Consider the following 25,161-nt stretch of genomic DNA (forward strand, 5'->3'; position numbering starts at 1 on the left):
GCCTTTAATTTTCCTAAATCTTCTGGAGCCTTTCCTTGTTGGGATTATGAAGTAGGTATTGCAGAACACTGTTTAGGATTTAAAGCATGTTAGGACTCCATTTCTGCTTCCAAAGTTGAATCAAGGTCATATAGGAAGATAACCGCTAGGGGGTTTGTGTTTGCACTGTAAGATAGTAACAATGAAAGCGTCAGTTGGAAAGAAATGAAGTCATCACACACAGCAAGCCTCTGATTCACTCTGTTTTCTGAAAGCATCTTTGTTTCATCAGGCAGGTCAGTGAAAATTTTAGCATGGTTATTCCCAAGGCAGTAGAGCGTGTCACCATCAAATCACAGCCTTCTGGTAGCCCAGTCTTCCACTCCCTCTCCTCTGTACAGAAGCCAACCTTCTTCTAACGAAGAGCTCTTGAAGAGCTGACTACAAAAACTTTGTCACCTCATACAATGTTCCATTCTTTTTCTGTGTTGTCTGTGTACTGAAGTATACAGAAACATTCAAACATATTTCAGAGATTTAGAATTTAAAAAAAAAAAAAGTTATGAAGTTATATATCTACTCGTGATGCATACTCGTGATGCATACTCATACCTTTTGTCACTTGAAATATCTGGTGGGGAAGGTTGTTTTTTTTTTCTCCCTCAGATTTGGAGCATAAGCTGATTACAGCTGGGTATCTGTCATTTATTTTTTTTCTAAGCTACTTTTGTGAGAGATATTAATTATTTTTATTATTATTAATATCTGACAATGGAACCCATCATTAAAACAAATTGCCTCTTCAGAGCTATTAGCAGCCAGTATTCTGGAAGTGGACTTCTGAAGCTGCAGTGAAGATTAACTTCTTTGCAACTTTTTGCCCAGGGAGTTCAGCATCAAAATAGGCTTTTCCTAAAGGTAGTATGGTGATAGGTTCTGTGAGAGGTTTCAAAGAAGAAATCTGTTTCAATGTCAAAACAGATGAGATAACAGGGACCTTGTTGGGTGTCTCAGTCTGTCCTCTTCTACTAATAAGAAAGACTTCCTGAGATCACTTTCTGACATGGATTTCTAAAGCAGATTTCCTCATGGCTTGAATTCTGGGTTGCTTTCATCACTTCATCTCTTCTCCTGGGAGACAGTCCCCAAATAAAAATTTTATGAAACACTTATCCAACAACATGGAATTTATGTAATTTTCTCCTAATATTTCTCCTGACTAAGTCTGCCTCACGTAAAACTACATTTTCTACCATCAAGAAAAAAAAATATCTAAATTCTCACTTTGTTCAGTTAAAGAGCCATCACTTATCTTTGGTGGGTGGGATATCTCAGTTTTTATAACAAAAGATTGCCTTCAAATTCTTGAAGGATTGGTCATGTTGCCTCTACCTGTGAAAGAGCTGCATTTCTGTGGAAGACAGAATCCAAACCTGATATCCTTGACCATTTGACCTGTACTGACAGTTTACTTACCTTTACGTACAATTACAGACTGATTATGTTTACTCGTGTCAGTGAAATTATCTTTTTTGAGGACAGATACTTCTATCAAAGAAAGAAGCAAACTCTCAGGTTAATTTTCCATACACCTTGTTCTTTCTGGATTAAGTATTCTGCAGAAGCTATTTATCTAAGGTGTTTTGAGAATTCTAGTTGAGCCAGGAAATAAATTTACTTGTCATCTTTTTCTCAACTTCATATATACAAAGTTTATCCTTCCTACTCTCAGGGTCATTTAGGGGATTGGATTTGGCTTCTTGCTTTCTCTTTGCCTTCTTGAAACTTTTATAAATACTTTCAGTGCGGTTCCTTCAAAAGCTAAGATGTTGGTGCAATCTTTATGTCAAGCCTTTAATCAGATAACAACTGTTGTGAGATTTTCAAATTTATAGTGGAAGTGAGTATAGTCCTCTAAAGTTCAAACTAAATGGGAGACACCACTAAGAAATGCATGTGACAACTGCCAAAGTGCTGCCAGGTGTTCAGTAAACAAGTTAACAAATTTCTTGCCATCATCAGTGAATTCAGGAATGAAAGGACAACATAGTCTTTCTCTTCATTTTCTTGCTGTGAAAGTTTCTGAGATACACCTCCTTTGCAGTTATCCAAAAAGCAGTTTTTATGTTTAAAAAATGGCTTATTTAGCATTTTATTTCTCTGTGTTTTGTGTTTTGTTTTTTTTTTTCAAAAAACAAACAAACAAACAACAAAGCAATGCAAAAATAAAATTAGAGTGGATTACATTGCATGTACTGTTCAGAAGTCCAAAATGTTAATCAGTTTTCACAATATGATTAGACTCATTTTATATTATTAGTGCTGGCTTGCAAATCTAAACAGCATAAGCAGCTTTAGTTCTTTGAACCTCCAGTATCCAAACCTAATTCAGACTGCATAAATACAGATTAAATATCTTGTTTTATGTTGTAAAAAATGAATTGGTTTAATGTGATGAGTCTTCTGGTTTATGCTATTTTTCTAGTTAATTTTCACAATCAGTGAAGTACAGGTATACATGCATATTATATTTTATCCAGCCATGTAGTTTATGGGGAAAAGAAAGGTTTCTCTTTTTATATAATAAATATGTAATAGAAATTGAATGTAAAAATTAATTATTCATAGAATCATAGAATGGTTTGGGTTGGAAGGACATTTAAGATCATCCAATTCTATCCCCCCTGCCATGGACAGGGACACCTTCCACTACATCAGGTTGCCCAAAGCCCCATCCATCCAGCCTGGCCTTGAATGCTCCCAGGGATGGGGCATCCAAAACCACTGTGGGCAACCTGTGCCACTGCCTCACCATCCTCTGAGTAAGGAACTTATGCCTTATGTCTAACTGAAATCTACCCTCTTTACTTTAAAGCCATTACTCCTTGTGCTATTTCTACACTCCCTGAAAAAGAGTCCCTCTCCTGCTTTCCTGCAGGCCCCCTTTAGGTAGTGGAAGGCTAGAGATAGGGAGATAAGATCTCCCCAGAGCCTTCTCTTCTTCAGGCTGAACAACCCCAACTCCCTCAGCCTGCCTGCAGAGGAGAAGTGCTCCAGCCCCTTGATCATCATCATGGCCCTCCTCTGGACTCATTCTAATAGGTCCATGTCCTTCTTCTGCTGGGGCCTCCAGAGCTGAGCATAAGGCTCCAGATGGTGTCTCACGAGAGCAGAGGAGCAGAATCACCTCCCTCGCCCCGCTGGCCATGCTGCTTTTAATGCAGCACATATTGGTTTTCTGGGCGCATTGCTCGCTCATGTCAAGTTTCTCGTCCAGCAACACCACCAGGTCCTAATCCTCAGGGCTGCTCTCTATTCATTCTCTGCCTAGCCTGTATTTGTGCTTGGTATTGCCCTGGCCCAGATGCAGGCACTGGTCTTCTTGAATCTCCTGAGGTTCACACAGGCCGACCTCTCAAGACTGTCCAGGTCCCTCTGAATGGCATCCCTTCCCTCCAGCATGTCGACCACACCACACAGCTTGGTGTCATTGGCAAACTTGCTAAGGGTGCACTTGATTGCACTGTCCATGTTGCCAACAAAGATGTCAAACAGCACAGGGCCCAGTACTGACCCCCGAGGAACACCACTCGTTACTGGTCTCTACCTGTACATTGAATTATTGACCACAACCCTTTGAGAGTGACCATTCCTTGATTCTTCAATTCCTCAATATTCTTCAGTTCTGTTTCATAGCCTTTTTATACAAATAACGGAGGTTGATAAAGCATCTGCTTTCCAGTGGACTCACAGTTAAGACACTTCTCCTGCTACCTGTAACAAATAAAGCATCCTCTGCAAAGATAAAGAAACAAGGCTTAAATTTATACAAACCCCAGAACTCAGTATCTGCAAAAGTATTACTGCTCTTAGCTCTTACTTAGGTTTTTACTAGTTGGTGCTTCCCATGTGCCTAAGGCAAGTCTGCATAATTAAAGTGTACAAAAGCCATTAGTTCAAGTGGTGATATTCTGTGAAGACAGGCAATCAAGTGTGTTTTGTTTGTTTGTTCATTTGCTTGTTTCCAAAAAGATATTAAATATGAAAAAAAACACAATCTTTTAATTGATTTATATAAATATGTATGCATGTATATAAGTTTAGGCTTTGAGGAAATGTGTTTACTGCTTGCTATATCTTCTCACAATAATCTGTACAGTATTATCTTATTTGTTTCACATTAAAGACCACAGTTTTTCCTCACGTGACACCTCTAACTAAACTAGCTTAGACCATCTTCTATTTATAGGTCTTTGTTTTCATTATGCTTTGTACAAATAAATATTTTCTAGGTGCATTTTTAATTAAATATTTGGGATGAAAATTAGTTTATTTCTATCCTGGAACAACTGTATTGGATGTTTCATAATGATATCAGAAAAAGAAGGGGTTCTTTGTGTGGGCTGGATCTGAAATACTGCAGTGATTTTCCAGTTGCATAGTATCTGTAGGGTGAGGAAGACTACAGAAGAAACAGTTTCAATTCAGAGGAACAACATTTCACATATGTTAAGGCCTCTACAGGCTGTGTTAATACTGAGCAGTCAGTACAGAACTGGAACTCATTTGAAGGGCTGGCAGACAATTTCTTAGGAGGTGCAGCTTCCATTCAGGTTATTAAAATGGTAACTGTATTCTGAGTTCAAACCCAAGACAAGAAAGTCCTATATCTGCATGTATTTCATATGTTTATTTTCAATAAATCTTTTCAAGGGACACTTTCACATATAACCCCGTTTCTATCTTTACACAAACATTTCAGGGTTCCCTGTAGCTTTTGCTTTGGGAGCTTTTAAAATCAGATTCTTTGTGTTTTGAGGTTGGCAACTAAGAGCAAGGTATTTCTGAAACTGTATCAGTCAGCAGTGGAACTGATGAACAAGTCCCAGCCATTGCTACTAGTCACGTTATTCCTGGAAAACAACATTTTTTAAAAGAGTATAGTTTATTATATATGTGGACATGTACTTAATTCATTAATGTCAGCAATTATTACACAATGTATCCAAACTGTGAAAAAAAACAGTTAGTCATTTAGCTCTCCCAGGATTTCCTTAGGCAGTGAGCTGGAAAAAAATGCCGTAGTTAATCATAATGGATTAGGTCAGTTAAGTAAAACCAGAGATTATTTATTAATCTGTTAGTTCAGTAGGCAACATAAATATTAATAAAAATTAAATGTACGTTTAAAGATATGTGGAATTTTCTGGGGAATTATTCATAATTAAGAGAACATTTATTTTATTTTATGGTATCTCTAGTTTTAATTTTCGTGTATTGTAGTAGGAAAGAACTCCGGTGTTTGTGGTTTTATATGTAACATATATATAACAAGAACCTGCATTTTTCCTTGCAGTGGCTTGAATGGGAACTCTTAATCTTACAAGCATATGCCTTTGTTGATTAAGCTGCTGTACCTAACCTGTTTCTGCTGTATCAGGATTATGTAGAGTGGTTTGGGTAGCAGGGCACTGCAGGGGTCGTCTGCCTGGTCCAGCATCTGCCCCAGGTCAGGCCAGAGCCAGCTTCAACCAGTTCCAAAGGGACCTGCTGCTGGCTAGATGTTGCACAAGCAATATTTAGTGAAGACAACTACTGATGAAATGGTGAGGATTCTAGCTGGGCAATATGCAATGTGGGGGGGAATAAAAGTAAAAGATTGGGAAAATATGACTATAGATCTGTGTGTGAATGTAAGAACTACTTTTCATTCCTAGTATGTTCAGGCATGGATAGAGCTTCATTTTCTAATGATACCAGGGATTATGAAAATACATATAATCATAGTTTCATTTTCAAATGTTGGATGTTCAGCACGTCTATAAACTGGAACCTTCTAAGTTATCTCACAAATAGATATAAAATATATATTGAGTTTCTTTACATATCAAGTGTCAAATATATATGAAATTTATTTTAAGATAGGTATCACGAATATATATCAAGTGTCTTGATGTATTGGTTCTTAGAAGGCAATAGTCTATCCAGGCTAGATTGCTTTTGCAGCTAAGAAAAAAAAGGAATTTAGAGGTTGTGAATCAACTGACGTACTTCAGATACCTATTTTTGGATACAATGACTTGGCTCTAAAAGTGTTTATTTCCTTCAGCTGACTATAGATGTCATTTGGGACATTATCTAAAATAGTTTATTTAAATTTGGTCAGGTGAATGTCACCCATAGTACTTATATTGCACTGAAATAATGTGAATAGTGGTCACTGTGGTCTTCAGATTGTGTTTGGGATAGCTAATAGCGATCTGAATAGATTATAAAATTCAAAATAAGATTTAATATTTTGTATATTTTGTTGTCTAAACTGACACAAAGAAATTACCTAGAAAAGAATGAAAAATCAGATTTATTTTTGCAAATATTTCTAGTGTTTCATTTCAGGCCATGTCTCTAATTCTTTTGCATTTTGGGAAAGTCTGCTGAGTCATACAGTACTGGACTCCTAGAGCTGGTTTCACTCATTTTGCTAGTGGTAGACAACAGTGATCTGTTCCTCTCCTCCCACCTGACAGAATTGCTTAGAAAGAGCTGTCATTCAGAAATACAGAGTGTGGGTCTGAGAGCTAATCAGAGAGCAATAAAATGTCTGGCCACCGACCTCATAAAATAGAAGCTCATAAAACAAGTAAATCAAATTATTAATTATATCAGTGAAAGAAGGACTTTCAAATTTCTGCAGCATGAAAAGGTTGAACACTTACAGAAGCATATGACAAATTTATTACTATTTGCATTTCACAAGGGAATAATTATGGAGCTTTCTGATGCACCAGAATTTTCCTCTCAAAAAGAGAGTCACTGGTGTGCTAGGACTGACTGATGTTAATGTGGAATTGTTAAAAATCCCTTTGTTGTATTTCTCCACTTTTATGAACTAAAACATTACAAGTGAAAAAACAAAATGGTGCATTTTTCTGATGTTGTAAAGGGCCCTCACGTCTGACCAAAATAATCATATATCTAGAGATAATGGCTATGAATGCTGCTTTCAAATTTCAGCCTGAAGGTGAGAATGGCTTTGCAGTGTGTCAAGATACTCATGCAGAAGAGACTACAGATAGGTAACCAGGCTCCCATTCTGTTCAGTGTCTGTTTAATAGTTTATGCAAACATCTTCAGGAGAGACATTGAGAGCGCTCCACAACAAGTTGCTGCATAGATTTTAGTTAGAGAAAAGATTGATAGTAGAGTTCTGTAAAAGCAGGAGAAAATGAGAAAGGGAACAATGTAATGCTCACAATAGCAGACGAAAGAAATGCTCAGTGAAGGAACCTGGCATCAACTGAACAACAGGAAATCTTTTTTGGAAAAGTGTAATTAAATAATGTAATTAATTTTCAGTAGTTTTTGCGGAAGCCAGACATTTTAAGGGCTTACATGGTAGTGACGGTGTTGTTACAGAGGATGGATCTTACAGAGGACATTAAAAATGAAAGTTACAAATACACCTTTAGACAACTAATTACCAGCACATGGAATGAAAAAAAATCAGTTAAAATTCACTACCATACAAACTGCAGTACTAGGTAAAGTACTAGGTTAGATTGACCAGGTTAAACAGGTCTAATTGACCTGTTTAATTATTTTTAGTCTGAAAATCAGAGCTTTGTGCTTACTTACAGAAAATATTAGTAACCTTTAAAATAATTACAACTTGACCAGTAAAAATTTAATCAGAGGAGTTACAGCAGCCTCAATGAATATGTTTTTAATTTCATGAAAAGATTGATTTAAAAAACAAAAACAATCAAACAAACAAAACTTATGATTGTCTAATGCAATAGGTTGCTTATTAATTTGTCTGGCTAATTCCTTATTAATTGCAGCCCTGTTGGTTTTCAATTAGAAAGACTTCAAAGCAATCTTTTGAGGGAAAATTAGTTTCCTAAATCAAGATAATTAAAGATGGGAACTTGCTAGTACCCATATAATAGCACTCAAAGATCAAAAAGCTTAAGGGTTAAAAGAAAGAGCTTGAAAAGCCAGTCTGATTTCTTATGATCTCTAGCAGTGTCATTTATTTATAAGCATTTCCTTGAACTTCTAATTTTTCGAAACAGAAAGAATATTTATGCCTGAGACTGTTTTTATAATCCAGATGGGGCTCATCAGACTGTTCTAACATTTTTCCATAAGTCAAAGAGAATACTTTAACTGTATTAACAGCAATAATTTAAGTTTTTTATTAATACCTTAATAGGCAGTCATTCTTTTGAGGTAGAATAACTAAATTTTAAATGGATTTTCTTTGTCAATAGTGCTTCCAAGGCCTGGTGATAAAAATGTCAGCTCTTTGCCTATTCTTAATATTTAAATTTTGTAGTTTCAGGTCATTTTCACCAAAGTATCAAAACTTTAGAAATATTTCCCTCTTTTGTGGTAAACTGCTTCAGTGAATATATTTGAAACAAAACCCATTTATGACGCTGATAAATAGTTTGAAAAATCCTAATTTATAATTTTAGAATGCACCAGAGTTAACATTTTAGTTTGACTCATCAGTGTGCTTTTGAAGCATGTTTCCCAGATATCCATTCACCTCACAATGTTTTGACTCATGTTGTGGAATGACCTCAAAGCAAGGGTTCTATCCTGTGAAACTGAGCTGAAACACATATTTTTGAAATAATATCTGACCATTCTTGTTTGACCAAGGTCCAACTAATCTAAGAACCTATTTACAAGCAAGGACCAGCTCCAAGCTAATGTAAGTTCAGAATTAAGGCTTGATTTGAGCAAGAGATTGGATAAGACAACCTAGAGAGGTCCCTTCAAACCTAAATTACTCTATGATTTTATCTCTTCTTTTTGACATAGATTAAGAAGACATCATGTTCCACAGTTCAGTTAAACCATCCCACATTTTATTAAGATGACCTGTTTTATGAAGAACAAAAATACTTACTTGTAAGGTAATTCTTTTACATAGGTTATCCTTTCTTTGATATACTTTAATATACATGCCCTTTTAATATAGTACTTGAGATACTGGGGCAGCAAGACAAGTTCTCAAAGAAATTAAATACATATGTAATGTATTTAAACAACTATAAGCTGTTTGTTAAAGTAAGGTTGGGAGCATTCACTACTATGGAGATTTTGTGCATAAAATATGTATGCATATAATATTAATGCATAAAATATATGCATATACTATTATGCATAAATATATATGCATAAAATTATATTATCTTTGCAAAGGACTGTGATGCTAACAGCCAGAGACAAATATGTTCTGTGTCTGCATAGAACGGGTACAATATCTACAATAGGCACATTTCTGTAGCAATATCTTCTAAACCCTTTTTGGATAGACATTTCTTATAAAATTTCTTATTTCTTATATCTAATTTTTTGTTTAGGCAGGATTTAACCAGTCAAGGTAAGACTTTGTGATGAAAGAACATTTTTCATAGAGTCATAGAATGGCTCAGGTTGGAAGGGACCCTAAAGACCAGTTCCAACCCCACTGCCATGGGCCAGATGGGTTGGAATGAGACCAGGTTGCTCAAAGCCCCATCCAAACTGGCCTTGAGCACCTCCAGGAATGGGGCATCCACAGCTTCTCTATTATGATTATTATTGAATATTGAATATCTTAATTTGATTAGTAAGTAGAAAAATCATTGACTTAAAAGCTGTCATCTGACATCTTTTAACATTGTTCAAGTAATTTAATATGTATTTTTTCTTTCTGTGGGTTTTCAATAGTGAGTATAATAATCTCAAACTTGTAACTGACTTAATCATTCATTGTTTACAAATAGGATTATTATAGAAAAAAATACAAGTAACAGTAATTCTAGGTTTGTGTACCATTGAGAGAGACTAGTATTTTAAAAAGGTTTCAATGAAAGATAAAATGTATAAAAATTTATACAAATAATTATGTATCAATATGTTTCTGAATAAGATTATGTAAGTACTCTGTAAATCAAGTTGTATGTGCCTGGCTGCAGACAGTCCCTGTGGCCATTTCCCCGTGCCCTAATTACATCTCTCCTGAACATGACAGCAGATTGCAAAAATTGGCTGAATGGGGAAATTCATATCTTTCTGAGCTACTAATTCATTTTCTTGAGATGTCAGACAGACATCCTTGGGTCACATTTTCATAATCTCTTCTTAAACTCTTACAATTACAAATGTGTTTTTGCTGTAGTTGAAGTTGATTCTCTGATTTCATTCTGCAGTTCCACAAAATGGGAACGGACTGCATATACTCATTATATATAAAGATACCTTGTGACAGAGACCATAACTGCTTTTTGAGACATGAAACATTTTTACTAAAAAAGTAATTTTCCTTGAAACAGGGGATTTTGGATTGTGTTGCCTTTCAGAAGAAAAAAAAAAGACAAATCCATAAGAAAAGCCAATGCAGTAGGTTGTTTCAAGGTTCTTGGAATCAGAATTAATTTACTCCTGTTCAGCTACAGACACATTGATAACACACAGTCTGTTTTATTAAAGATGTAATTAACTAAATATTGCTCAATGCATTGTTGATTTTAGTTTACATATTGTTCTGGTTTAATATATGTATCCTCTTCTTATATGCTTCATAGAGACTGCTGTGTTTCTAGAACGCATTGCCAAAAACCATGGTGTATGCGATCGCAGCGGTCGCTCTATTTGGTCACCTACTTGTTTGTTAATCTCACCTAATGTATTTGAACTCTAAGGCCAACTTCAGCATTTTTCTGTTGAGAGATGAGGAGAAGGGCTTGATTGTGTCTTTCATTGGAAAGACAGATTGTTTTAAAATCTGTCAGGATTGATTTCATAATTAGGTGATCTGATTTTTTCTCTCATCTGTAATTAGAGCACTGTATTTTAGTAACTATATTTTACTTTTTAGAGAAATCTCATAATATAGACTTCACAAAATAGAAGAGCAGGAAAGGAAGGGAGGCTATTAGAAACAAACCTTGTATGACTCCATTGCAAAATGTGCTTGAATTGGCCTTTGGGGGGGGGAGGGGAGGGCTACATGGTGTTTAAGAATGGGCAAACTCTTACTACAAGACATGGTTAGAAGAATCCATTACTCACAACTGTAACAAAACTCTTTTTTACAACCTGATTAACTGGTATCTTAAAATGTCCAAGCTTTCAGATATAATTTTGAAATGATCTTTCAGGTACAGCCAGACTCAGAAGAACCTTTTTGATACTGTGCCAGTTGACACAGAAAGATGCTTCCAGTATTTTTTTCTTTTCACCTTTTCACTAGATTGATGATGCTGAATTGACTGAAAACTCTTTGGAAGGGGTAGTGTGTTTGGCATTCAGCAGAATTATTGCATGCGTCTTTTAGCCTGAAGTTTGAGAAACGTTTTGTTTGGATTTAGATTACAAAGGCCAAGTACTTAGAAAGAATTCTGGTTCAATCCAGTGCCTCTCTGCAATTTGAAGGACTGCTTTGGGCTATGAGCCGATTTTGTAGAAAGAATTTTGTCAGTGATTCAGCTTGATGTTTTCTCTAACCCTTGGTCCCCAGTATCATGTTTTCTGCTGCTGTTTTGAAGACAGTGTGAATACAGTCTTCAATTAGAATGTCTATGTTCAGCCACTGTCTTGGCATGTTATCAAATTCGTGCTGACTACCACGCAGCCCCACAGAAATGCAGTTTTTGAAAGTTCATAACTCAGTAAAACCAAAGGAAAATTTAATGAGAAAATATGAGGCACTTTTCTACTCTGATGGCTTCTTGTCAGCCACATTCCCAGATTTTTGGCTATTAAATTAAAAAGTTTGTGTTTTGGGATGAATGTTACCATAGGGTTTTATTTTGTTTTAATCTGTACTGCTCTATAATAAAAGACTGTCCAATGGAGCAGGAAGAAAGCAAAGTAAATTTTTGTGTTACAAAGATCACACAGACGCACAGAGACAGGAGGGCACCTCTGGAGATTGCCTGGTCAGAGCGCCTGCCCAGAGCAGGGTCAGCAAGAGCAGGTTGCCCAGGGCTGTGTCTAGTCCAGTGTGTGGAGACCCCACAAACTCTCTGGGAAACCTATGCCAGTGTTCAACCACCTTCACATTAGAGAAGTGTTTTCTTAAGTTTAAACAGAATTTCCTGTATTTGAGGTTATGGCTATTACCTATGGTCCTGTCACTGGGTACCACTAAGAAGAGCCTGGCTCCCTTTTCTTTAGCCCCTCATCAAGCATTTATACACATAGATAAGATGTCCCCAAGACTTTTCTGCTCCCACATGAACAGTCCCAGCCTCTCCCCATAGATGAGAGATGTCTTCAAACTGCTGCGTATCTGTGATACAGATACTGTATCTATACGATCCCTACTGATCCCATAAACAGTTTATGAACTGCTTCTTGTGAAAGCCCATATTTACATTGCATAACAGGAGGAGAGAGAAGGTTATTTATTAAAATGCAACTGAACACTCCTAACTGTATCATTAGTGTTTTCTCTTCCTCGAGAACAGCATTTTTTAAGATTTTGTAGTATGCTTGTCATCACTCTGTTTTTCCATATTTTTTTAAGTGTTGAACATTTTATGTTTAATTCCATTTTAGATTAAAATATTCTAAAAATATTTTAGATTGCTGTTACTGACAAATCGTCACTTTGAACATAAAGACCCTAATTCTTCAGTTTTAACTTTATTGAAGTATATCTGGGTTTTAGAAGATCCTGTCTTGATTGACTACAGCACTTTGAGTTTGAGAAACATGTTTCTTTCAAACTCATAAGCTTTTAAACTAGTTTTTCTTTGCATTTGTTCTTACCAAATAGAAACATTTTCTGACTGACAAGATTTTGTTAAGATGGATTTTAGTTTTGATGAGTGTAATCATCCTTTGACTGTCTTTTTTCCACATATCTGTATTATTTACATGTAAGGTCTACATATAATAAAGATCCCTCATTATGTTTCTCTACAGTTAAAATATCCTTAATACTCTGTTAAACAGTGTATTTTAAACTTCCCTATTCTTTCTGTTGATGATAAGAAGATTTTCTATTGAATAGATGAGATCTACCAAATTTAGCTGGAATAACTTAAATAGAAATAAATGTCTGCATCATCATGCCTGAGAGAACCCATTTTATAGCTAACATCCTCCAAAGTTCATGCCTTTTATTTACAGAAAATCTTCCTTGCCTGAAATATACTGTAAGTGAATAAAGTTAGATTTTTTTTTTTTTGGATGCCTTCTAATCTTGATTTTCTGTGATAAGCTTCTGAGCCATGATTATAAAATGTAAATATTGATTAAATATTGATTAAAGTGTCTTTAAAATATCTGAATAGAGTTGGTCTTGTAAGTCTATATTTAAATCAGTATCTCTTAAATTTTGAGGGAGCCAAACTCCCAATATCTGCCTATCTGGAAAGCTGTTACAGAATCTAACTTCCAGCATTCCTAAATACCTACAGAGATCTTGATGTGTGATTCCAGACAACATATATCCCAATAAAACTCACAGCATTCATATTTATGTCTTTACTTTAAACTACATTTTGCCAGAGTTCAGGGTAGCAGTAGTGAGTGATTTCTGGTTGAGATAAATTCTGTGATAAAGTAGTAACAAGCAGACTTATTTTAAGGAATGTCCTATTTTACAGTTGTATACTCTTTCTGCTCAGATATTAATAGCTCATCTATTTTACTGATTCTGCTGCAAGTGTCATAGAAAAGACTATTCAACAGAGGTTTCTCATAATTCCTTTCCTGAATATTCTGCAGTAGTTGTGACTTTGTTGCACAGAACTGGATTGTGTTAGTTCTCTTGCATCATGCATTTCACCCCTATAACATCTGTTATGCCCCAGAAGGCAGTCTGAACTTCATGTGACTTCTAGCTCTTCTCATCTGGGAAAATGACACTTTAGCAGATGTAGAAAATGAATTCAGGATGACACAAAGACTGTTTTGTGTACCTAAAAATAAAACACTCTGTGTTCTACAAGACAGAAATTCAACTAGGAATCCATAATAATTCAAATAAAATGTTAGGACTTTATATCAGGATTCCATTTCCCACTGACAAATCCAAATTAATGCTAATGTGATGAAATGGAAAGTTCAGTTATTCTGAACTACCTAATTAATCGTGAAACTTGATGTCAAGCAATTAAAAATGTAACTAATATCTCTTAGTACTGTCATACCCTAGAGAAGTGATGCTTAATCATTTAGTGGTATTCCACCCATCACAAAGCTAAAAACTAGCTCTCTCCATGGAGATCACATTTTTGTTTATTGGGGTTGTAGATGCAGCTTAACTTTCAGGCATTTCTACAAAAGAAATTCCAGGAAGCATTCAAGACATGTTATCATTAGCCCGATTAGTATATCTTCAATCATAAATTAATATATATATAAATAATATGATGTTTCAGTGCTTATAAGATGTTAGAATTGTGTCTGAATAGAAAATTTTGTGTAGTTTATTTACCTGCTAAAAGAGGGGGGGAGAAATCCAGTAATATCTTTAAATGATAAAATGTTGAGTAAATTAAGTTTGAGTAGGCTATTTGGATTAGATTTTCACTGTGGCCCTGTCCCACCCAATCTCTTGAGTATTAGTTACTCCCAAAGGATTACAAATACATTGGATACTTAAAGCACCATAAGCCTCACAGACTTTACAAGCAAGTTCTGATAGTGTGTGATGAAACCCCATTTTTTCTATCATTTTAATGTAGGTTTGTTGTTTAATTATGACAATTTTAATGACTATTAACTTTAATGGTCATTTTTTGCATGACATCTGACTGCGTGTCCTTCCGTCTTCAGAAATTTCGAGTGCTGGAGTCATCTTTATGGTTTATAGGAAAATATAGCATCTTAGATGACTTAAGATATCTCTGAAGATTATTTCTTTTGGGGCTATTTGGTCTTTGAAGTACAAACAGTTTAACAGAGTTTTTAGTTCAGCTCTATTTTGAGCTCTTGTTTTAGTGGAATTCTTTAGGGCAGAGGTGTGTGGTTCCTATCATTTGATTACTCACAGGAAAGTCTTGAATTGGAGTTTCTCTTACCAAACTGTAACTCTATAGATCATATAACATTTTTTATAGTTCTGACTTTGCTGAATTGTTACTAGAAATAAGCTAACTGATTCACTTAAGAAAAAAAAAAAAAAAGAGAGAGAAGAAGAAGAACCGAAGAACCTAAAAGTGCATTTGTCCTAAATGCAAAATGCCCTTGAACTGTTAATAATTAACAAGTTTAATTTACATTTAACCATTTCTATTTCCTCAATTAGGCTCAGGGTCCCCACAGGGGTAGAGTATTTCAAACAAAAACAAACAAACAAACAAAAAAAAGCATCCTGTTTGGTGATCCAGTGCATTCAAGAAGAATGTCTTCAGAAGTCTGTATAAAAAAGGGAAATAAGATTAACAGGGTGTATGGTTATTCTCAGGAAGAATTGGACACCAATTAAAACTTCATAATTTCTTCATGCTCCAGAATAAGGAAGACAAGTCTTCTAAGTATATTCAATATTAAATAATACTATAATCATTTACTGAAAGCAAAACCACATCATGTAAGTAAGTTTGCTTTCTTCTTGAAGTCAAAGCATACCAGCATACTAAGTTATAATTATTGTCAGAGAACAGAACAGAATTACTCTTTACAGTCTTCCTCTCGGCTGCACCTTGCAGTCATCTATATTCTTTAAGAAGGCACAGCCATCTGAATTAGCTGCTCTAGCCATCACTCCTCTCCTTGGTTCCAGCTGGATCCCAAGCAATGCCTTGTTTCATTTTCATAGATGCGTCCTTTCCTTTTTGCTGGTTCTATCTTTCAGTGGGTCTGCAGCCCAACAAGTTTAGAAAGACCCCTTCACACTAAAGTTGCCATCTTCTAAAGTAAATTCTAAAAGTGTTCATATCTATTGATCTAGCATAAAACCATTCAACCATGTTGTAGCAAATGTACTTAGCAGAAACTAGGGCAGAATATGTGGTGGTTCTTTCATTTGTTTATGTTTGATTTTTTTCATTGATAGATTTTATATATTGGTTTGTTCGTTTTTGTTTTTGTTGCTGTCTGTCTCCTGTCATACTTTAACACAGAAGTGACTGATGAGGAAGCTTTTCAGGTTTTGGGGAATTTCTGGGTTTTAAGAACTGGAATTATCAGGAAGTCCAATGATGGATTTACAAATTGGAGCACAGCTCTACCCAGCATTTTTCAGGTTTTATTCAAATACAACCTCATTTTCCTTTTTCATATGTTATATATTATATATACATATATATATGTATATGCTTTATATATACATGTCTATAATGCTCATTTTATGTGTTTTAATGCATTGGTAAGTGGCAATAGCAGTGCATATGGGATTGACACTTTTTCTACGTTCTCTGATGACAGCTCACTTCTGTTGTATTAGGTATTCACTATGAAAGCTATGAAAGCTTTGTGAGCTATGAAAGGTTTGTGATGGTAGTTCTGAAATGTGAAGTATACTAGTGCAAATGGGTCTGAAATTAGAGTCTTCTAAATACTATGTCTTATGAATAGTCATCCATCTCCATATTTAACAGAACAAATGGACCTCTTGTTACTATTGTTAGTTATCTTCCTAAGTGATTTTTAAACCCATTAAGAAATAATTTGACAGGCTCCTCTTAGCATAGATAATAATTCTTTTATAGTGAATATGAATCAAAGAGAAGGGATTGCTTATATCACCTAATGTAACAGTGCTTTATTTTGCTATAAAATTCCATGTGTACTGAAGATTAAGTGAAGGCCTGACTGACTTTACTTTTTCCCAGAACAGCAGATACTACAGTAGTAGTATAGTAGTATGCTTCACCACCTGAAGGGATCTTCTAGTAATACGTTGCCTTTTTGCTTTTCATTGCCTTTTTTTTTTTTCCTGCTAGTTCAGTAATATCCTAGGAAACATGGAAAGAGGCAGTGTTTTGTCAGTTTTAGCCAGAAGCCACTATTCATTTCTGAGCTTGTTTTAACATAGCTAGACACAGTCTCTTCTGACTTGAATTCTTGGAACAGCTTCACTGACCTGATAAAAAAAAGGCTTCACTTGTGTATTCAAAGATCTTCAAACCAGTCTGGTACAAAATACCCCTTTGTACATTAATTCATTAGCTTCTAGTGTACACAGTAATTTGAATAGTACATACATTACATACTATCTTCATCAGAGCTTATAATAACCTAATGCATCTATGTAGTTTTTGAAGTACATTTGGAAGTAATGTAAAACTTTCTGGATATGTAGTCTCTGTGCAATGTTTTACTTGTAACTGCACGTCATACTCAATTTAACTGATGAGTGAGCCTTCTCCTAGCCAAGGACTGGACTATTTGCCTGTCTACCTAATAAGCAGATCACTTGGGCAATATTTTTCATTCCAGTTTGCATAAAGCAATATTTTTATATTTACACAAAGCAGAGCTAGTAAAAGGATGAGTGAAAACATTGGACAGATGGTCTTACATTTTTCTATTTTGTAAATATTAAATTACCATATGTAGAAAACATGGTTTTCTTTGGGTTTCAGAAAAGTAGCTAGCATGTTTTCCCAGAGTTTGTAATTGCACTTATGCTAAGAATTTTAAACAGAGTTCAGCCCTTTGTCAAAACTTTCTTTCAGTCTCAGATATATATCTGATTAATGAAGGAAAAATATCTTCTAACTTCTTTTCACCTCTTATCACAGTTTGTTATATTCTACCTGACACTTTTCACTTCATCTATGTGTTTACATAGTTTAACATCTGATATTACAGTTTTCTTTGCTTTTTTTGTTTCTGTTTTTGACATGTTCAAATCTGGCCTAGTTCTTGCTTATCTAGGCTGATTATATGCAAGTACATCAGTTAATAGCAAATCAATTTCATGATACTTTTAATTGTAGTAATTTCCATATTAATATATATGCAACAGTACTTAGACAATGTTTTTTTTTCTGTGCTCATCTTTAATTTTTAGTATCAACAGAATAGAATCATTGTCTTTCTAGCAGGTTTGAAGTTGTAACATATTCACAGGGAAATTTTGGCATATTAAATCAATGATTTGGATTGTAATACTCCATACCTCCAGAGAAGTTTGTTCTAATAGACATTTGTGCCAATTACAGAAAAGGAATCTAGTGAGCTCGGGATATTCAATATACACTGAAGTCATTAATGTTCACAGTAGTTTATGTTGTGGTTTTCAGAAAAGTAAAATATTTCCCCCATAATTCAACCACCAATAGACCATAATCACTGTATTTCAATACTCCAAATCCCAGATTCTTGAAACACTACTTTTTTTTAACCTCAAATGCATCAAAGTTTTTTACTATTTATAATACTGACCTAAGATTTAGACAGTAAGTTTTCTTCTCTAAACTTTTTTTTTTCTGTTTAACTTTTTCTGTCTTGATTAGAGCATGAAAATAACATGACCCTCTTCATCCATGTATTTGGTTCATGAACATGTACTTTCCAATTTTGTAAGATTATGGTTTTTGAAGAGTTACAGATATTTAGGATAACAACAAGGTTTGAATTATTATTACTGAAGACTGTGTAGTTATTTTTCATCTAAAATAAAAATAAAAATTCACCCATAATACTGTCTGTGTTGGGTAAGTTGGGTAAGCAAGCCAATAGGATAATTCAGGTTGGAAGGTACTTCAGTAGGTCTTTAGTCCAATATCCTGCTCATACCAGGGTCAAAGACCAGATTGTTCAAGGTTTTATCTGTTGAGCTCTTGAAAACTGCAAGAATAGATATTGCATAATCTTTCTGGGCAACCTACTCCACTACATAATGAAAAAGTTTTTGCTTATACCCAGCCTGAGCCTATTTTGTTTCAACTTGTCAACTGTCTTACATCCATCTGCTATACAACACTGTGAAGACCCTGGCTCCATCTTTATTTTTCCATGGATAAGAGTAGATGGCTCTTTAGTCCTCCTGTAGCAGTCTCTTCTTCAGCTTGAACAAGCCCTGCTCCACTAGCCTCTCCCCATTCACCTAGTGCCCAGTTATGCCTGCCCACTTTGTAGGCCCTCCCCTAACTTCATTCCAGTGAAGTCTGTCAATATTTCTTGTTCTGAGGTTGGGATGGGGATTGTCTGGATGTAGTATTTTGCATGTGTCCCAGGTAGTGCCAAGCAGAGGTAGCAATTGATGTCCTTAATTTACTACCAATCATCATCCTTTTAATTAGCCTAGGAGGTTGTTGACTTCTTGCTGCTGCTTGGGCACTCTTGTCTACCACACCTGTCCTCAGTTTGCATGATTCCCAACTGGTTATTCCCTCCCAGATGCAGAATTTAGCAACTATCCTTGCTGAATATTATGACGTTCCTTTTGATGCATTCTTCCAGTCTCTAGGTCAGTGACCTCATCCAGATTATTGATAAAGGTATTAATTAGGACAGATTCCAGGACAGAATCCCATGTGACCCCACTCGTTACTGGCCTCCAGGTAGAGTATGACCTCCACTGTCCTCTAAGCCCAGCTATCCAACTAGATTTTTACCAGCCTATCTGTCTGTATGTCTGGATTATAATGCCCTAACTTAATGTGGGGGTTGGCCTTGGCTGGCAGCCACACACCCATACTGTCACTTGCTCACTCACCCCCATCCCTAGACAAGGGTGAAAAACGGGAGTGAGAAAACTCATGGGTCAAGATAACGACAGGGAAATCACTCACTAATTACTGTTGTGAGCAAAACAGTCTCCAGATGGGAAATTTAATGTAATTTACATAATTAACATAACATTTAATTACTTATTCAGGTACTGTGGAACAAAGAAGGCAAGTATTTAAACACTTATGGAAGACATCTGTCCTCCCTGCTCTCCCAAGCTCCAGATACCTCTCCTTCTCTGTTCCTAGTCTCTACTCCCCTTCTTACCACCATAGACACAGGTTAAACTCAGTCCCTTCAGCGAGGTGATAGGTGGTGCAGGAGATTTCTTTCTGGTGTTCCTTCTTTCTCATACTTTTCTTCTACTTCTCCTTCTGCCTAACTCATTTCTTCTGTTCTGTTGTGGGTTATCCACAGGCTACAGTCCCTTTGGGACTATACCTGTTCTGGCATGAGTTAATGCTTGGGCCCCTTCAAGAGTGTTCCCAGCTCTCCTGTGGATTACCTCCTACTGCTCTGGCCTTCCTTTTCTTCTTCTGTCTTGTCTCTGCCCTTTCTTAAATACATTTTCAAAGGGATGCCAGAAACTCTTGGCAGTCTCAGCTGCATCCTGTGATGTGTCTACTGTGAAACCATCTGGAACTGTGTTCTGCACAGTGCAACCCCTGACCTACTCCCACAGATATCACCTTGGAAGCCATTCTCTGCTATCTAAACCTTGCTGCTTATTCCCAATACACGTAAATACAAGAATATTGTGGGAGGCAATGTCAAAAGCCTTGGTAAAGTCAGGGTAATCACCACCCACTCTTCTTCTCTCATCCACAAAACTAATCGTTTTATCCTATAGTCAGGCGTGGTTTACTCCTGGTCAGTCCATGTTGAGTGTTCCAGTCACCTTCTTCTAATTGAGTTTTAGTTCTATATTTGTTTGAATTTCTTTCCTGTTTTATTATTTTTTTTTCTTTTTCCTCAGTTTTAGGATGTGAAATTGTTATTCTTCGTATAACATTTTTTCCTATTTTGATTGTTTTCACCACATCTTAACATACAAGTTAAACTACATGTACACTGTAGTTTAGAAGATAAAATGCTGAGATTTAATATATAGTATATGTTGTAGAATGAGAAAATACAAAATATAAAAATATATACTTTAAATTTATAAATGGCAATGTATTACAATGTGTTTACAACATACTTTATATTTTTCAGCTCTACTTCAAGTTACAATTTCACTTAGCAAAGTAGAGCTCAGTGTGGGTGAATCCAAATTCTTCACATGCACGGGTATGTATTCACATTTTTTGTTGTTAGATTATCAATGTTTTGCATGATTTGAAAGTGAATTTATTAGTTCACAATATTAACTTAAATGTGCATTGTTCTGTATATTCACATTGACTTGTGAGAATTGTGATAAATAGAAGATCTTGTAGAGACTATTGATTTCAGATTCCAAACAAACCATATCACTCACTCAGTCTGAAATTTGTCTATATTGATATAGATGATTTATATCTACTAGGATGCTTGTTTAGTTAAAATATTTTTACTTGTCTAAACTAAGGATTTAATAATCTACTAGGCAAAGCTTAGGACCCTCTCTGCCCTGAAGAGTCTTTTCTTGAGAGACAGAATTAAGTCAGGAAGGGAAGGGTTTGCTTTTGCAGCTGCCTGAAATGAATCCTTGATGTTTCTGATTTGCCATCATAGATTGAAAATGATACATAGCCTGTTTACAATGACAAGCTGAAGTGACTTCTGGCCAGCCTGTTCTGTTCCTTTAAGATTTTATAGATTTCTGTGTTTATTTTTTTCCTCTTGAATTCTTGAGCTACTAATTATCCTGTCCTAACAATTACACATTTGCCTGCTGTTTAACCTTGCCTATCTTTCTACAGACTTTCTCACAACTCCTTTTCACAATTCAAACAGATGTCAGAGAGGTGTCATAGATGTCTGTACATTGGGTAGGCATATGCATTGCTTAATGTCTATTTGAACTTCTATTACTTTAATTTTTATTCTTATTTTTGTTTGTAGCCATTGGTGAGCCTGACACCATAGATTGGTACAATCCACAAGGAGAGAAGATTGTTTCTAGTCAAAGAGTGGTTGTTCAGAAAGAAGGTGTTCGATCACGTCTAACCATTTATAATGCAAATATAGAAGATGCTGGTATATATCGGTGTCAAGCAACAGATGCTAAAGGACAAACTCAAGAAGCTACCGTTGTTTTGGAAATTTATCGTAAGTAAAATAATATCAAATAACAAAGGAAAGAACATGTTTTGAAAGCCACTGCTATTGAGAAAGTAAAGCCTATCAAAATATCATCCCAGACTCTGAACTGCATATGCCAAGCAATTGCATCTCCTGTAGTTTAGTTCACAGATACTATGAACTAAACTTTGTAATATTGTTGATTACTTCTCCTTTGTATCTTAAAATATCATCTCAGAGGGGTGTATGCCCCTAATGGAAAAGAGGAAAGATGTATTTTATCAACCTAATTTTAAGTACAAATATATATAAAATATATCAAATATGTAAATAAAAGTGTAAGAAGTGCAATGCATGTCAATAAAAAAGTGAAGTTTAGATTGAATTAGTTATTTTTGTCAGTCTTTCATATTCTTGGTCTTATGGTGAAATCTGTGGTGGAATCATAAAGCATAGGAGCTTAATATGGTAAGCAAACAAAATGCATTTCAATTGCTAACAACTAATTGAAGAGTATATTTGAAACATAAATACATTCTTCTATGGCTAGAGATTCTCTGAGAGTTTATTTGTTTGCTTTTTTTCAATACAGTTCAATACCTTTGCAGTATACTGTATTCTATAGATCAGGTGAAACTATACTATATTCTATAGATCAGGTGGGTGAAAGCACAAGACATATGCCAACATCCTTTCAGCTATTCTTCTCTAATTTCATTGGAGAGTAGTACTTTAATATTCATAAAAAAATATGTTTGTGGTTGTACCGAGTGTTAAGGAATTGCAATGAGACAGAAAATACAGAGTGGAATCATAAAGCACTGCTTCTGAAAGGTACAGATAACTCAGATAACAAAAGACATACGATTTAAAAAAAAAAAAAAAAGCTATTGATAAAACAACCATTAGAATGATGATAGCAGTTACAAGCAATTACATGATGGCTTGAAAGCTGACAGTTCAAAGGATTGCAAGTTTTGTGGAATTCATTTGTATGCTTAAAGCTGCCAGTTACTCCATTAGCAGACTGCTGAGCATAGTTGAAATCTTTTGAAGTGTTTGCATGTGGTAATTTTAATAATTCTGAGATTAGACAAGCCCAAAGACCCACAAAAGAAATGTAAAGGTTTATGGGAACTGACACCTGAAAGTTTCATTATTTGTATTTGTGATGTAAGGGAAAAGCAGAATATGCTGTATTACTAGGATCTGGTATAGTACTCATTTATGTTTGTCAGAATTCTTCTGATGTAATTATGATCAAATACTTCAAACATTTTACACAAATACTTTATGGAAGAATACAGGACATGAATATAACAAGCATGCTCCCTCTGCTGTGGGAACCATATGGATTATTTGAACCTGCACTCATATAAATACAAAAAGGCAGAGGTGGAGGTGCATTCTCTGACTCCAAAGCATCCTATTGAATGGAACTGGCAATGTTGATCATAGAGAACCTGTCAGTTTGTCTCTTCTATGTGCAAGAAATTCTTGCAGAAATTTTTGGCAATTGGTTTCTGCCTTAGATCTTGTATGAGGACGTGGTTTAATGCCAACTTGAAGTTCTTTCACTGAATTTGAACAATAGAATTATTAGAACTTATTGTTGAACTGAGTATTGAACTTATTCAATCCATCAATAAAATTAAATATCATCTTTTGATTATTTGGAGCAGAAATAATAATTCTATCAGGCCTAAAACAATCTTGTTACCCTAAAAAAATCTTGTTACTTCCTCAAAAAATCTACAAATGATAATTATGATACTTGTGATAATTATAGAAAGTTTTTCCGTACAATTTCCCATGGACTTTTAAGTTTTTATGTTTTGCTCAGCTGATAGCTTTCCCAATCAGTGAGGCTTAAGTTCCACCTTTAAGACTTTTCCAAGTGGTTTCAATGGATATTTTGGTGGAATGAAAACGTGAATTTCTCATTCAATAATAAAATCGTGAGGAATAAAACACGCAAGAGAGTAAAAAGTACTATTAACTTGAATGTATAGACATCTACAAAACTAGAGTTTCAAAACTGGGCTCTGAAAAATCAACAGTAATGAAAAATATATTTATGAAACATGCCTCATTTATATAAATAAAACAAAGTTTTCATAATGCCAAATGACTGTAAAATCAGAGTGAAAGTTCTGTGTCCAAGACAATTTTGAGTCTTACCTGAGAAGATTATATTATGGAAATAATTCTGTATTACTCATAAAGAGAAGGTTAATAGACAGCTTTATCTCATTTGATATCACATTTAATTTCAATGCTAAGTGAACTGGAAGATGATAACTGTATTTGGTTTTCTTCCTTTTCAGAAAAGCTCACTTTTCGAGACATAATCTCTCCACAAGAGTTTAGGCAGGGAGAAGATGCAGAAGTTGTTTGCCGTGTTACTAGTTCACCTGCTCCCATTGTCAGCTGGTTATATCGGAATGAGGAAGTCGCAACTCTTGCTGACAGTTAGTATTTTGGTAACTCTTTAAGTTATACGTTCTAATTAATATTAAGTTGTTGTAAAAGATTAATCACATCATGATGGAGGGTGGATTTTAATTAGTCCAGTATCAGTAGGATTTAACCAGTTGCTGTGGTCTATAGAGACTTCATACACAATAATTTCCTTCATATGTCATTTTTTTCCAATCAGCAATTTTGTCTAGATGTAACATGAAGGCCCAGATGTCCAAAAGATTGTTTGGAACTCTTCTGCAGGAACTGTACCTGGGCTGTCATGCATGTACACAGGTGAACTTCTCTGTGCTAGCAAAGCTATGACTCTTCCTCAGAGTGTACAATTTACTGAGCAAACTGCACACACTTTGGTATACTTGCACATTAGCTGAGTCTTCTAGGTGGGTAGGCTTGTTGCACTATTGTGAACATTCACTTGTATAAGTGTAAGCTACGTTTAAGTTACAAACTACAGCAGATATATGTGATCTGTTTAGGCTAGATTCCTAACAGCTAGGCTGATAAATTAGGTGTAACTGGATCTACATGCAAGTTCATAAGTTTGTAGAGAGGCAGGTAATTAGACACATAAATTGACGTGCTTTGCCACCTCAAAAGCAATGACAGCATTTCTCTACACTGTCTCGTTAAAGTTGTTTTTGTCATTATGGAAAAGAAGACAATCTGCATTTTCTGGAAATGAAATTAATGTTGATGAACCATTTTATCCATCTTCTCTTCCGTCTTGATCTCCGTATGTACTGAAACTCAAGGTTGTAGTGTGTGCACTTAAAATTCTTATTCTTTAAAAATTAAATACTATTTTAATTTCAAAATGAAAATGAATGTAATATA

At 35.2% G+C, this 25,161-nt stretch overlaps 1 protein-coding gene across 4 annotated transcripts in view; it reads left to right on the forward strand.

Moving 5' to 3' along the window:
• NCAM2 (neural cell adhesion molecule 2) overlaps window positions 1-25,161 on the forward strand; it is a 291,019-nt gene that overhangs the window by 125,512 nt on the left and 140,346 nt on the right. For all 4 annotated transcript variants that reach the window (XM_027449269.3, XM_027449268.2, XM_027449270.3 and 1 more), the window contains exons 2-4: window positions 20,833-20,907; window positions 21,664-21,870; window positions 24,171-24,314. In XM_027449269.3, the coding sequence (XP_027305070.1) occupies window positions 20,833-20,907; window positions 21,664-21,870; window positions 24,171-24,314 (426 nt within the window). The remainder of the gene's footprint in view (window positions 1-20,832; window positions 20,908-21,663; window positions 21,871-24,170; window positions 24,315-25,161) is intronic.

Source organism: Anas platyrhynchos, chromosome 1 (genome assembly GCF_047663525.1).
Source record: "Anas platyrhynchos isolate ZD024472 breed Pekin duck chromosome 1, IASCAAS_PekinDuck_T2T, whole genome shotgun sequence".
NCBI classification, from domain to species: Eukaryota; Metazoa; Chordata; class Aves; order Anseriformes; family Anatidae; genus Anas; species Anas platyrhynchos.